The sequence below is a fragment of the Silene latifolia genome, chromosome 9 (genome assembly GCF_048544455.1).
Source record: "Silene latifolia isolate original U9 population chromosome 9, ASM4854445v1, whole genome shotgun sequence".
Lineage (NCBI taxonomy): Eukaryota > Viridiplantae > Streptophyta > Magnoliopsida > Caryophyllales > Caryophyllaceae > Silene > Silene latifolia.
The window spans coordinates 121,842,525-121,855,464 of record NC_133534.1 but is presented as its reverse complement, the minus strand read 5'-3'; the positions used below and the strand labels follow the sequence as shown (position 1 = coordinate 121,855,464).

General features: G+C 35.0%; 1 protein-coding gene across 9 annotated transcripts; it reads left to right on the top strand.

The window, feature by feature from the left end:
* The first annotated feature begins 1,556 nt into the window (after nucleotides 1-1,556).
* On the top strand, nucleotides 1,557-12,442 carry LOC141600034 (uncharacterized). 9 transcript variants are annotated; one of them, XM_074420199.1, is made up of 14 exons: nucleotides 1,557-1,647; nucleotides 2,145-2,255; nucleotides 4,340-4,467; nucleotides 4,564-4,717; nucleotides 4,840-4,949; nucleotides 5,910-5,993; nucleotides 6,109-6,157; nucleotides 6,239-6,336; nucleotides 7,485-7,617; nucleotides 7,873-7,952; nucleotides 8,328-9,733; nucleotides 9,945-10,058; nucleotides 10,169-11,098; nucleotides 11,840-12,442. In XM_074420199.1, exons 2-13 carry the CDS (start codon nucleotides 2,163-2,165, stop codon nucleotides 10,690-10,692), a joined length of 2,973 nt encoding a protein of 990 aa, XP_074276300.1. In that variant the 5' UTR covers nucleotides 1,557-1,647; nucleotides 2,145-2,162; the 3' UTR covers nucleotides 10,693-11,098; nucleotides 11,840-12,442. The 9 variants fall into 9 exon arrangements, with proteins under 9 accessions (XP_074276300.1, XP_074276306.1, XP_074276298.1 ...); XM_074420205.1 differs by having other exon boundaries at nucleotides 10,137-11,098; XM_074420197.1 differs by having other exon boundaries at nucleotides 8,328-9,769.
* The last annotated feature ends 498 nt before the right edge of the window (nucleotides 12,443-12,940 follow it).

Sequence of the window (12,940 nt, the reverse complement as noted above, 5' to 3'; positions counted from 1 at the left end):
CTTTTATTTTATTTATTTGACATAGTTCGTACGGTTCGTACTGAACTCTAGTTCGTACGGGATCCCGCCCCTATATATATATATATATATATATATATATGAACGCTGTGGATACGCCACGTGTCATATACAGCCTTAATGACAAGCATTAATTACAGCTAATCATTTAATATAAACGTAATAAATGCTGTACAAATCTTAGCAAAATATTAATTATAGTTAAATATATTTTATTATAAGATTATATTAATAATTACGGTGATTTGATTCTAAATTTATTAAAAAATTATTTTGAATTCTAAAATGTAAATAATTACGTTCATTGCGAAAAATGCTTTCAATTGAGTATAATTTTCATTACATTTATTGAAATATTTTTATATGTAGAGATGATTAAAGTGGGTGTCGATCACAATGTTTTACATTTACGTAAAAAAAACATTTTGAGAATGTTATAAAAATTAGACCATGAAATCTTTATGAAAAATATATTTGGAAGAGTCATTATATTTATTAAAAACAAAACTTAAAGTTAACTACTAAGAGATAAGTTTTTATAGTGTGGAAATGAAAATAATTATATTTCGAGAAGTTGAATATGTATAAGATTTTGATAGGTTTAAAAAGTGTCCTAACGAGTATGGGTACGAGTATGTATGTACACAGTGATCGAGAGTGCATTTGAATAATTAAAACAAAAGTAACGATTATTAAGTAATATAATTTTATAAACGACATGAAATAGTAGAAAACACGTTACATTTTTCTTTAATATCTTCAATTAAATATGTATACATCAAGTATAAAATATTGGTCATGACTAACTAAATATTACTTTTAGTTAAATATTTTATATATTATCTTTTAAACACTTTGAAGTTAAACCTCAAAAAATAATATTTGAGAAAGTTCAACCTATTTTATTTACAGACCAGTACTCTCTTAAACATCATTATATATATATATAATTGTTGTTTAAAAAAACAAAAGGTGCAAGTTTCTTATAGATATGTTTGACAAAATGCACATGCAAGACATAATCAAATTATTTGAATAAGTTGAGTTTGTACCATGTATGTTTGATACATAAATATCACTCATTATACATAAAAAATTAAAAATTATATAGAATTATATGCACATCATTTTGAACAAATATTAATTGATTTGGAACATAACGTATCATAAAATGATTTAAGAACTTAATATTGATTGTTGCATTATTCGAATAATTTTTATTTTAAATAATATGATATTTGATCAGTCATAAATTTATTTATAAAACGTTGATCATGAATAATTAATTATCACTTATTAATTTTAAGTAAGATTATATGTATTTTATTTTAAAACATTGAAATTAAACCTAAAATATTAAATTTGGGAAAATTAATTTATTTTTATTTATCAAAAAAATATTAAAAATCATATATGAAATATATTATTTTTTTCAATTATAATAATAAAATTTTAAAAAAGGTCACGCAAAAGCTAATAATAATGAGTAGAACTCCTACATGAATAATGACCCACCTGGTTTAACACACACTCTCTTGTTCCCCATCTCGCGTTTCTCAACTTCATCTTCTCTCTCTCTCTTCCTCAGTCTTCTCTCCCTCTCTCTCAGTGTCTCTTTTCCTCCGCACTGTAAGTCTCTCGCTACTTTTATTTCCTTTCCCTTTTTCTTCTTAATTAATTCATATAATTTACTTTTTAATTATTCATCTATTCTTAGATCACTTCTTATTAAATATTAATATTAATATTAATATTAATATTAATATTAATATTTCCTCTGATTTCTTCATCTGTAGCATCTCTGTTTGTTGCATCTTACTCATTTTCATTTCTAGTTTTATTTTCATTTTTCATAATTGTGTAGCTCACACTGTCAACCGGTAGTTTTACTTACACAGTTACACACTTAATGTGCACAAATTCTCATTTATCCATCTTAAGCTTAAGACGGTCTAATACATACCAAATCACCCCACTTGTTGCCTACAAAATGCCAAAAGTTTTGTCGATGCACTTTGGCAGATCCTGCCATTTTGACGCACTACCTCAATTGTTTTTTTTTAATCTCCCTCACTGTCACAAGGCTTTTCTTTGGTTAAAATTTTGAGTTTTTATCCTCTTATCAGATTTTTCAGGGAGCAACCATGACTGACGAGGTTGACAAGACCTGTCCTCTCTGTGCTGAGGAGATGGATGTGACTGATCAACAACTGAAGCCGTGCAGATGTGGCTACGAGGTTAAGCTGTTTCTGATCCACAGAGACTTCTTTTGTTACTCTAATCTTTTGTATTTAAGTGATTGTGACTTACTGCCATGGATTTGGTATCCTTTATTTGACATAGATTTAACAACCATGCCTTAAGCGTGGCATTATGGTTCTGATTTCATTACAAATTACAATGTTAACATTAACCAATTGGCTTTCGGGCTTGAGCTCTTGTAGGTTTTTTTTTTTTTTTTTTTTTTTTTTTTTGGGCTGTTAAGACAAAGACACATGCGGGGTTACCGGGTTTCCTCAAATCCCAGTGAATTATGAACTGATTCCCTTGTATTGGTACTCTAATGTATTACTCCCTCCGTCCCGGTCAATTGTTGTCCTTTGGTTTTGGCACAAAGACCAAGGAAAGAGGAGGGGGCCAATTACTAAATGACAAGTGGAACAAATTGACTGTGAATGATCAAATTGCTCATCAAGTTCATTCTTAAAATAGAAAGGACAACAATTGACTGAGACACCCCAAAATGGAAAAGGACAACAAATGACCGGGACAGAGGGAGTATGATTTTTTGTTTAAAATGTATATTACAATGTAAAAAGTGCATATCATGTATGCCTATTACGTATTCGTTTTGGGGTGTTCTACGATTTAGACAACCATGACCAGACACATGGAAGCTGTTTTGGGATGATCCGTTGTGAAAATTCTGTTGAGAATAGTGACTCCCTTGTGTTGATATTTGTGATTCTCTTGTGTTGAGAATAGTAGTCTTTGGCTAAGTTGGACATGGAATTGCACTTCCTGGTTCGACATTGATGGAAAAATGCATCTTTCCAACTTGTCACAATAGCTACCCAATGTTTAATATGCTTTTGTACGCATTTTTGTTAAATAAGCGTTTCCCATTTTTCTGTGTCTGTTTCCCAAATAGCGTACTAAATTCATGTGTGCAATAGAAGTTAAAATTTAGCTATATTTCATTTTTCGAATATACATTTTTTTTGTTAACCTATTAAACTACAATGTGAGGCCGTAGTTGATAAATGGCTTACATTTAAAATATCACGTTTGATCTCGAACATTCAATTCTTGAGCTAAGTTGCATTGCTGAAGCTGCTACTTGTTGGCTTGATGGTCTGTCAGCTTTGAACTCCTGTTCTTTCTACCCTTACTGTTTTACCTACTCGCCCTTTTCTTTGTTTGAATCACGTGCTTTCCTCTGAGCTCAATCGTACCCTAGTTTCACTTCTGCAATCCTCTCCTTTAGAGTTTTTCCTGCTTTCTTGGTTATGTATATTTGCATCGCAAGCCAGAACGACAATTATATTGTCATAGGGAGTTTCTTGCAGAGTTGCCAGCCAAATCTCATTGAGGTGATGGACAGTACTGCTCATTCTCTCCCGTGAGGCCTTATTTTCTTCCTTCCGCATTACTCCATGTGGCTGAAGAAGGGCAGACTGCAGAGGTCGTGGGAGATTGAAAAGTGAGTTTTGGGGAGGGGATTATTCATTTTGGGTGGGTAATTGGTTACCAATTACTATTCATGCATGTAAAAGTAGGAAATTTGAAGTGACAACTTGGTAATCTTACATGCAAGAAATTGTTAAATAGGTGGGATGCTTAAAGTCAGTGTGAGACTCCAAAATAGAAAAAGTAGCAAGTTTAAAATGAGTTGGGAGGTCTAAATGCCTTGTAATTGCAGTTGGCGTGAATATTGATGTGACTGAATGGTTATTAGTGTAGTTGTAGCGACCTTGGTATATGTGAACTGCACTATATTCATCAAATATCTTTTGATCTTTTCCTCTAAATTCTTAGCTAACTCTTTTGACGTTGGCTGAGATTGTCTTGGCATTTAAGGTGAGAAAATGAAGATGTAGATTTTCTTTTAGATATATAAACTTATTTTTTCATGATACTCAATGAGGTCACAAAGTTTGGTCCTTAATAGTTACTCCTGCTTTTGGCGGCATTTGTCATTCAGTTTGTCCCCCTTTTTCTTGCTTGTGTTGAACTGTTTTGAGGCCATTTCTGGCGTAGGTCCAGTACTTGTCAATTCTAATCTATTTTATTTGTCATGTGACATAATTCATTTGTTCAGGTTTGTGTATGGTGCTGGCATCATATTATGGAAATGGCTGAGAAGGATGAGACAGAAGGACGGTGTCCTGCCTGTCGAACTCCGTACGATAAGGAAAGAATAGTTGGAACAGCGGCGAACTGTGAAAGGTTGTACTTTGCTTCAGTTTCATGTGGGCTGTTCTTCCTAGCAACAGATCTTTCACCATGTATTGATGGTTCTTTCTTCAATTTTTTTTGCTAAAGGTTGGTTGCAGAAGTTAGCATTGAAAAAAAGCACAAGACACAGAAAGCAAAGATTAAAACATCTGAAAGCAGGAAACAGCTAACTAGTGTTCGTGTTATTCAGAGGAATCTTGTCTACATTGTTGGTTTGCCACTTGATCTTGCTGATGAAGATGTAAGCGCTTTGTTGGTGTTTCATCTCAAGATCTTCTCCCTCCCCTTCCCTCTGATTTTTATGGTCCGTTGTAAATTTCGTAGTTAATCGTGTCTGTTCTCTAATGTTATATATTTGAGCAGCTTCTGCAACGTAAAGAGTATTTTGGCCAGTACGGGAAGGTCTCTAAGGTGTCCATATCCCGTACTTCAGCTGGCACTATCCAACAGTTTGCGAACAATACGTGTAGTGTGTAAGTCATAAACTATGTTGTCTGTAGCTCTTTCTTCTTTCTCTCTTTTTTTCCCCTCCATATTATATTGTTTATAATGTTGATGTTGTCCACACGTATGATCTCTTAGGAGTTTATGTATAGTATCGGTCTGACATTCTAGTAAGTTCGTAGTTTCTAATTCCGTTTATCAGTCTGCATGTGTTCTTTCATGTATTGTCTACTTCCACCGTGAGAAATTCAGTGCCACTTTCCTTGGCTAGGATTAGTGCTGCTTCTGTATGTCTTGCTTTTTAGAATCCGTTCATCTCTTAGGTTGTCACTAAATTTGTTTGTGTTTGATTTAGAGTGAGAAGCTTCTATGGATAAAGATGACGTCACACATTGAAACTCTATATTAAAGAAAGGGGTTAAAAAATAAATTTTTTCTTTCGAGTTTTAAATCCCCACTGTTTGTCTGATAACCTTTCATAAATCCTCAAATACTTGAATACTCACTGTTTTTATTGAGAACCTTTGATAAATCCTCAAATACTGAAATATTTTTTTGTAAAACTCTAATATTAAAGAAAGAGGCTTAATAAATCGGGCCAGACGCAGCAGAGCGGCAACCCGTCAAATACTCCTTCCTATTCAGGGTTTTCTTCCCCTTTCTTTTGTGCACAAGGAATAAGGAAGTGAATTTGGACCACACAAAACACACTACCCCACATGCAATTGAATTTGGACCAAACAAAGCTTCCTGAAAAATGAAATAGGGAAGAGAAGCTGAATAAGCCCAATAAGGAAATAGAGAAGAAAACCTTGAATAGGAGGGAGTACTAAAATACTCAGTGTTTTGTTTTAGGCCAGATGTTCTTATAGGTGATTTCCTAGGCTGAGCCCACTATTCTTGAAGTGGCTATGCAAAGCTGTTGAATGTTATTATTGATGAAAAATGATGTTGAACATTTATATGCCATGTATCATATTGGTGTTCAGATATATAACATATGCAAGGGAAGATGAAGCAGTTCGATGTATTCAGTCAGTCCATGCATTTATCCTGGATGGTAGACCATTAAGGTAGGTTGCAACTTGCAGGTGACGTAACTTCAGTAAAGGCCTCAGATATAGTGTCTTTCTTTGTACATTTGTACAGTTTGTTTGTTCTCGTTATGAAAGTAGCTTTGTTTTACAGAGCATGTTTTGGGACAACAAAATACTGTCATGCATGGCTGAGAAGTGTGGTATGACATCTACATTTCCTTGGAAGTTTTAAGGAATTGAATGTTGTTTCTAAAATTCACACGGTTATATTGTTTTACCAGCCCTGCAGCAATCCTGATTGTCTGTACTTGCATGAGATTGGGTCAACAGAGGATAGCTTCACTAAAGATAAAGATGAATTTATATCAGCATACTCAAGGTGTGTAATGGTTGCTAGTAGTACATTTACAGTTTTGATATAAGGCACATCTTTTAGGATATTTGAGCATAGTGATTGACGATTCCAATTTCAATGGGGCCAAGGTTCACCATTTGTTGGCTGTGGCCTGCTGAGTATGACAGAACAAATGGTGCTCTCAAACTCTGAGTGCTTCTGTAATATGAAATGGTTCTTTTTCAATGCTATTCCTTCACCATTAATTATGGGTCATCCAGAAATAGCGTGACAAGTAACAATCTCTGAGCTATTTGCGTACATACAACCCCTTACCTTGCCGTAGGCGGTAGCCCTTTAAAGGGTAATTCCGATGTTCTTAATACTTTATCGTTGACCGGGATATGCTTGTAGTCCTCCCCTTTGAAGGATAATTTCGATGTTCTTAATACTTTATTTGATTTGAATGGGATATGTGTGTAGTCCAGTGATTTCCATAGGTCTTACCTTATTTGTTGTCTAGTCTAGCTCTTGTAATTGTGTACTTCGCAGTTTCATTCATTTAGTGCTTACTTAAAGCCATAAGAGAATTAGAGAAGCATTTGGACATGTATTGTGCTATTACATTTGTGCCGCAGCATTTCTTCATGGTCATTTTGTAAAAGTCTTGAAGGTTACCACAACCACATTTTGTGGCAATATCAACCGTATTAATGCCATAATGACCAACATCAGGAAATGGACGACCACTCCAGTGAAATGATATTTGATACCACTGGCGGGGTGGGGGATGTGGCTAAACTATCTGGTTATTACTCCCTTTTATTTTATTTTGTGTAATAAATTGCCATAACAAATGTTGGCCTTGTTGGATGTACCCGTCTGCTGCCAGAGCTTTTTTAATTAAACGTTTGTTTTATTTTTCGATTCTTTGGTTGTTTCTTGCCTACTGCATACATTCTGAGGCATTTACATTTTTCCTTTTATTATAACCTCTTAATTTGCTTTGACTTGTGTTATAAATTATTATAGTTTTGTTCTGCAGAACTCTGCAGCTGGAATGATTGAAACGTGTAGGCATACATTTTAAGAACCAATTGTATACCTTGAATTTTTTTTTGCCCAAAGTGGTCTTGGTGCCATTTTTTATTGTGGTCTAACTCCCTGTTTTATTTTTCCACTATAATGAGCAGAGTTCAACAAATTACTGGGGTCACTAATAACATGCAACGACGTTCAGGAAGTGTTTTGCCATCTCCAGCTGATGATTATTGCGATAATAGTTCTACTGTGACAGGGAAACCTGTGGTCAAAAGCTCGTCAAATGTAAGGATTTCGCCTCAAGGTTTTAGCTTTGCTTTTTCCTCATTATTCTGATCTTTGGCTGTGGTCTAATTTTCATGAAGGCAATTGTTTGCGGCATACATATTGATATATTTTTCTGTTTTATTCTTGTTTTTTTAGCAATGGGACACATGTCAGTATTCTATTTTTTGCTGTTTTAGTCAAAAGTTTGAAGATGGTGCCATAACTTTTGCACAACACAGAAAAAAATAATCTTGATTGATACACGGCTTGCAGAGTTCAGTCAACATCACAAAAGGTTCGCTCCCCTCTAGCAGTTCTGGTAAATCTGGCGGTCTTCCCCCGGCAGCTTCATGGTACTCATTTGTTTGTACGAAATGTTTGTCATTGGCTTTCCTTTGTTTTTCAATTTGTTGTATCCCCAAATTTTTGTCAAGCTTTCGGTTCGTACAAAAGATATGTTTTGTCAGGGTAGCTTGACGAAGATTTCGTTCACTGTTTAACATAATTATGTTACATTTTGCTTGTGGACATTTATTATGCATAAGGAGTGTTGGTTTTGAAATGATTTTCTGTGAGAGTATAGTCCGTAGCATTTTGTTAATTTTCATTGTTAAATATCTGCTGAACAATAAATAAAATATTTATATTTTCATTTATCTTAAATCATGAATTACTACAACAGGACAAAATCTATAATCGACTGATTAGTGTATTGCTTGTAATATCAGGGGAGCACGGGCGTCCACTTGCAATACGCCTGCCGTATGTTTAGCTACTTCAAATGGACCAACCAAACAGAAGGCTCAAATGTTGCTTGGCCAACCCGTGATTGATGCAGTTGTTTCTGGTACTCCACAAACTTCTAACGTAGCCAGTGATCTTGGGAAGAGCAACGATATTGATGAAGAAACTCACACAAAGCATACCAAATGTAAAATGGATGCTTTGGCTAATGTCAAACAACGCTCAGGTTTTAATTCTAAAACAAGTGTTTCAGAGACATCTTCTACAGCTCCAGCTCCAGCTGTGAAATCAACAAACCAGCAGTCATGCTCATTAGAAACAGTTTGTTATGAAGGGGAAGGTAGTATGCCACAGAATACTGCATACTCTTTTGATAAACAGCCTTGTTCGTCTATCGAGTGTGAACAGGAAAGTTCTACTGTAGATATAAATATTCAAAATCTTCCGAATGGAATGTCGTCTGTTAGTGTTGATAAACAACCAAATGGTGACTATTCAGCAGTCCTTGGGCCTATTGGTTTGAGCCTGGAAAATTTCATCTCTCATAGAGATCTGGGTTTACAATGGCATGAATCTGAGAAACATCAACAATGTTCAGGTGCTTCTTTGACTGCTACGACAGAGTTGCTCAATTTGAAATCAGATGTACAAGCTCCTACCATAGTGCAAAATATGACTTCTGAAACTGAAGATGATTTTGATAATCAAAGACTAAGAGATGCTGTAGTTAGTCAGGCACCTGGACAAGCATCATCTCATATTTTAAATCACTTAAGGGCTCCTTTACAACTGCAGTTAGATGCCAAGTGCACAGGCAATTCTACTGTAAATCCACCAATTGTAAATACAGTTTCAGAAGATATGTTAGAATTAAATCTACCCAATGCATCTGTCTCATCCAATGGATTTCTCCAGCATCTTGTGAATGAATCTTTTGCTCTGGATAATTCTTTGCTAAATGGCATACATAGTAATCATTTGGGGCGATCCAATGACGAGGTAGTCCGCATTGACTCGAAACTGGCTTTGGACATGGGAGAGAGCAACATAATATCAAATATTTTGTCCTTGGACCTTGATTCCTGGGATGATTCTCTGACATCTCAAAATCTTGCCAAGTTGTTCACTGATAAACAGGAGTACTCGATCAAATCGGCAAATTCTTGGAAAAGTCAGATTAGCAATCAGTCCAGATTTTCTTTTGCAAGACAAGAAGACTCCATGAATCATTTGTTTCATACTGAGCCTACACTTGTCAATAATGGTCACACTACAATCAATCCCGCTTTTGGTCAGGGGTTTGTTGAAAATAGAGATCCATATCTAGATAGACTTGGCAATGGTTTTGGAATCCCTCATTGTAATATGGAGCTTTCAGATAATCTTGTAGGTGGGCCTTCTGCTTTTCCGTCCAGCAAACTCTCTTGTGCGTAACATCCCTTGTCTGGTCGTGTTGCACTGTAGTTTAATTTTATTGCATGCGTACCTTGATTGAAATTAGTTTGTTGATAGTATAATGATATACTTGGACTTGCATCTGCTTTCTTATTTTCTTACTAATAATAAAAGAGTCTGACAACTGTTCCTGCTTTTGAAATCAGCGTCCAGATCTCAGATTTCAGCTCCTCCGGGATTCACTGTATCAAGTATGCCTCCTCCACCAGGATTTTCATCACAAGAGAGAAGTGATCGGAGTTTTGACTTTTTAGACCCGGGTTGGTATCTGCATCTTCTTTTAGTCTTCCTTATCAATTTTTTTTATTATTATTTTTATTTTAATCCCAACTCTATAGGTATTTGCCCTTTTTGGTTTCTATCTTTGCAGGAAACCAAATGCACGAATACCCGTTCTTTAGAAATTCTTATCAGACCCCGTCTAATGGAAACATAAGTCCTGCAAATGATATTGAATTTATAGACCCAGCTATTTTGGCAGTTGGTAAAGGGCGGCTTCCTACAGGAGCTAACATTTTAAGCGCAGACATGAGGCCAAATTTCCATTTACAGACTCCTGGTTTTGAGGAGGATTTGAGACTTCAGTTTCTGATGCAAAGATCTATATCCCCTCATCAGAATCTTAGATATACCGATGTTAGAGATAACTTATCTCCTCCTAATGAAGCTTATCGTTTTAACTATCGATATATGGAGCAGCCACAAGCTAACAATGTTACCCCCTTCTCACAATATTCACTTCAGCAACCTAGAAATACCGTGGTCTCCAATGGTCTTTGGGATGGATGGAGTGAAATGCAATCTCCCAATGACATAGGCATAGCAGAGCTCCTTAGAAACGATAGACTGGGATTTAACAAGTTCCATAGTGGTTATGAAGATTCTAAATTTTAAATGTCAAATTCAGGGGATTTATATAATAGGAATTTTGGGATGTGATCATCAGCCTATTCTCCTGGCTTGTGAGCTAACTTCCATTGATGGATACACTGGATAGACTTGTATAAGGGAAGAAAGCTGATGTACAGATGTCCTTCGAACAAAATCTGACTGTACACTGGGTTTTAATGGTACCTACAATTGACAATTGTCATATGGGAGTGCTGACGTGCTGTGCACGGGAGGCCACTTTACTGATTTCTTTAGTATGGTGTAATGAAGTGACTTGCATTCAATTATGGGTAGGAGGGCATTATTGTAGAAGTGATTTGTTGGGACCTCATTTATGCTTTGGTTCAAGCGGCACAAGATTGGGCTGAAGCTGGAAAAGCAGCCGGTATCTGCTGTAGGAGACTAGCAGGTAATGTTCTGAAATTCGTTGCATTTCTGTAATTGCGGTGAAAAAACCTAGGCTACATATCTGTGGACTTTTTTGGTTTAAACAGTTTCTCCGTACTTTTCATCTCCCATATCCGCTTTACCATTAATGAAATGTCCATTATGAAATTGATGAGGTTATTGTATGTCTTATCCAGTAGATTTCTGTTCTGTTTCAAATATTTCGTGGTCTATTGTTTGCTGATCTAAATTGCACACATGATATGTGAATGGTATCTTTTGAGCATATAACTTGATTTTTCAAATTAATTTTTTGTTTATTCTAATATTTTGGTTACTAATTTTTTTCCCTATGTTTTTTTGGAAAACTTGTGAGCTTCATTCATTTGAATTAAGGACTAGAAATACCTCTACTTGTTTTTTCGTCTGCACACAACTTTTGGAAATTTTACTTGCCCACACGCACACCCACGTGCGCATGCACATGCGCGTGCGCGCGCACACACACACACACACACAAGAAGTATTTGTGAATTTGAGGGAGGTATTTTTTAATGTATTTTTGCGGGAGGTTTTTTTTTAATGTATATTCCTTTTTTTTTCTATTCATTATTGTTCAATGACGATTTCATCTTAGGTGACCTCGAATCATGCTTGGATTAGGATCCGTTGCTGCTTCATTAGCATAAATTGTCAATCCTTGTAATTCTTATAACACATTGAGATCCTTATTTCACGCTCACAGAGATTTTCCTCTGTTCAGGATTGATTGATTCTACTTTGTGGAGGGGTTTTATAAAAGTATAAGCTCTGTATATTTACACTGTAATTCGTCGGTGATGATGCTCTGCTAGCTGCTCCTACCAGCTCCTGTTTTAAGGTTTACAAGTGGAGAAAGCAAATATAAATTTTAAAGCACATGGCAGAACTTTGATTACTTTTTTCTACTTAATTTGTGATGCTGAGGAAATGGTACACGCTGTTGCTAGGTTTATCTAAATGAGTGTCAATATATTCTTCCATGGGTACCAAAATGTTCAGAAGGGACTGTGAAGAATTTATTTGGATTTGGCCAGATCTAACATGCTGTCGTCTCCATGTCTATTTTCGGTGCGCTTCCCTCTTTCCGTGGCTCTGGTTTTTCATTCGACAATTGCAATACATTGATGCGTATCACCCTTTTTTCCGAAATGAGTGTGTTCTTAGCTAGTCTGGAGTGCTTTGATTAAATTTGTGGGAGGTCTTCTGGTCAGTGGTTGGTGATGTATAATGCTCCCTTTGAAGGGTTTTGCTTTTTCTTGCCTGAATTTTGCCAGTGTCGCGCGAATTTGGACTTGGATTTTCCAATTCTACCCTTGGTTATTTCTCTCTCGTCTTTATTTATCTCCCAACTTTAACTCAGTTACCTAACTTAAAACTCTTCAATCATGAACAACAATAATTTAACATATAATTATTACGTTTACAATGTTCATTTAAATCTAAACTAGTGTAGATCTCGTGAAATGCATGTGCAGTATATATAATTTTTATTTTTTTTAGTGTATTATTTAAATTTTTTTAAATATTTGCACCTCATTAATACTTAATATTTAACTCTATTTTTATTTTGATATTATTCAAAATAATTGAAATGAAAAATTAATCAAAGAGAATTAAGTTAAGTTGAGATTTATTTTAATGAATTTTTTTAGCACGAAGTTAATAGTAAGTATGTGTCAAGTTACTATTTATAGTAATGATTATTGCTTTACTGAAAAATTTATCAACTTATAGTTTATAATTTGATACCAATTTTATTTTATTTTAATGCAAAAATCAAATTTAATTAAAGATTAGAGTTTAATAAGAAAAATATATTCAT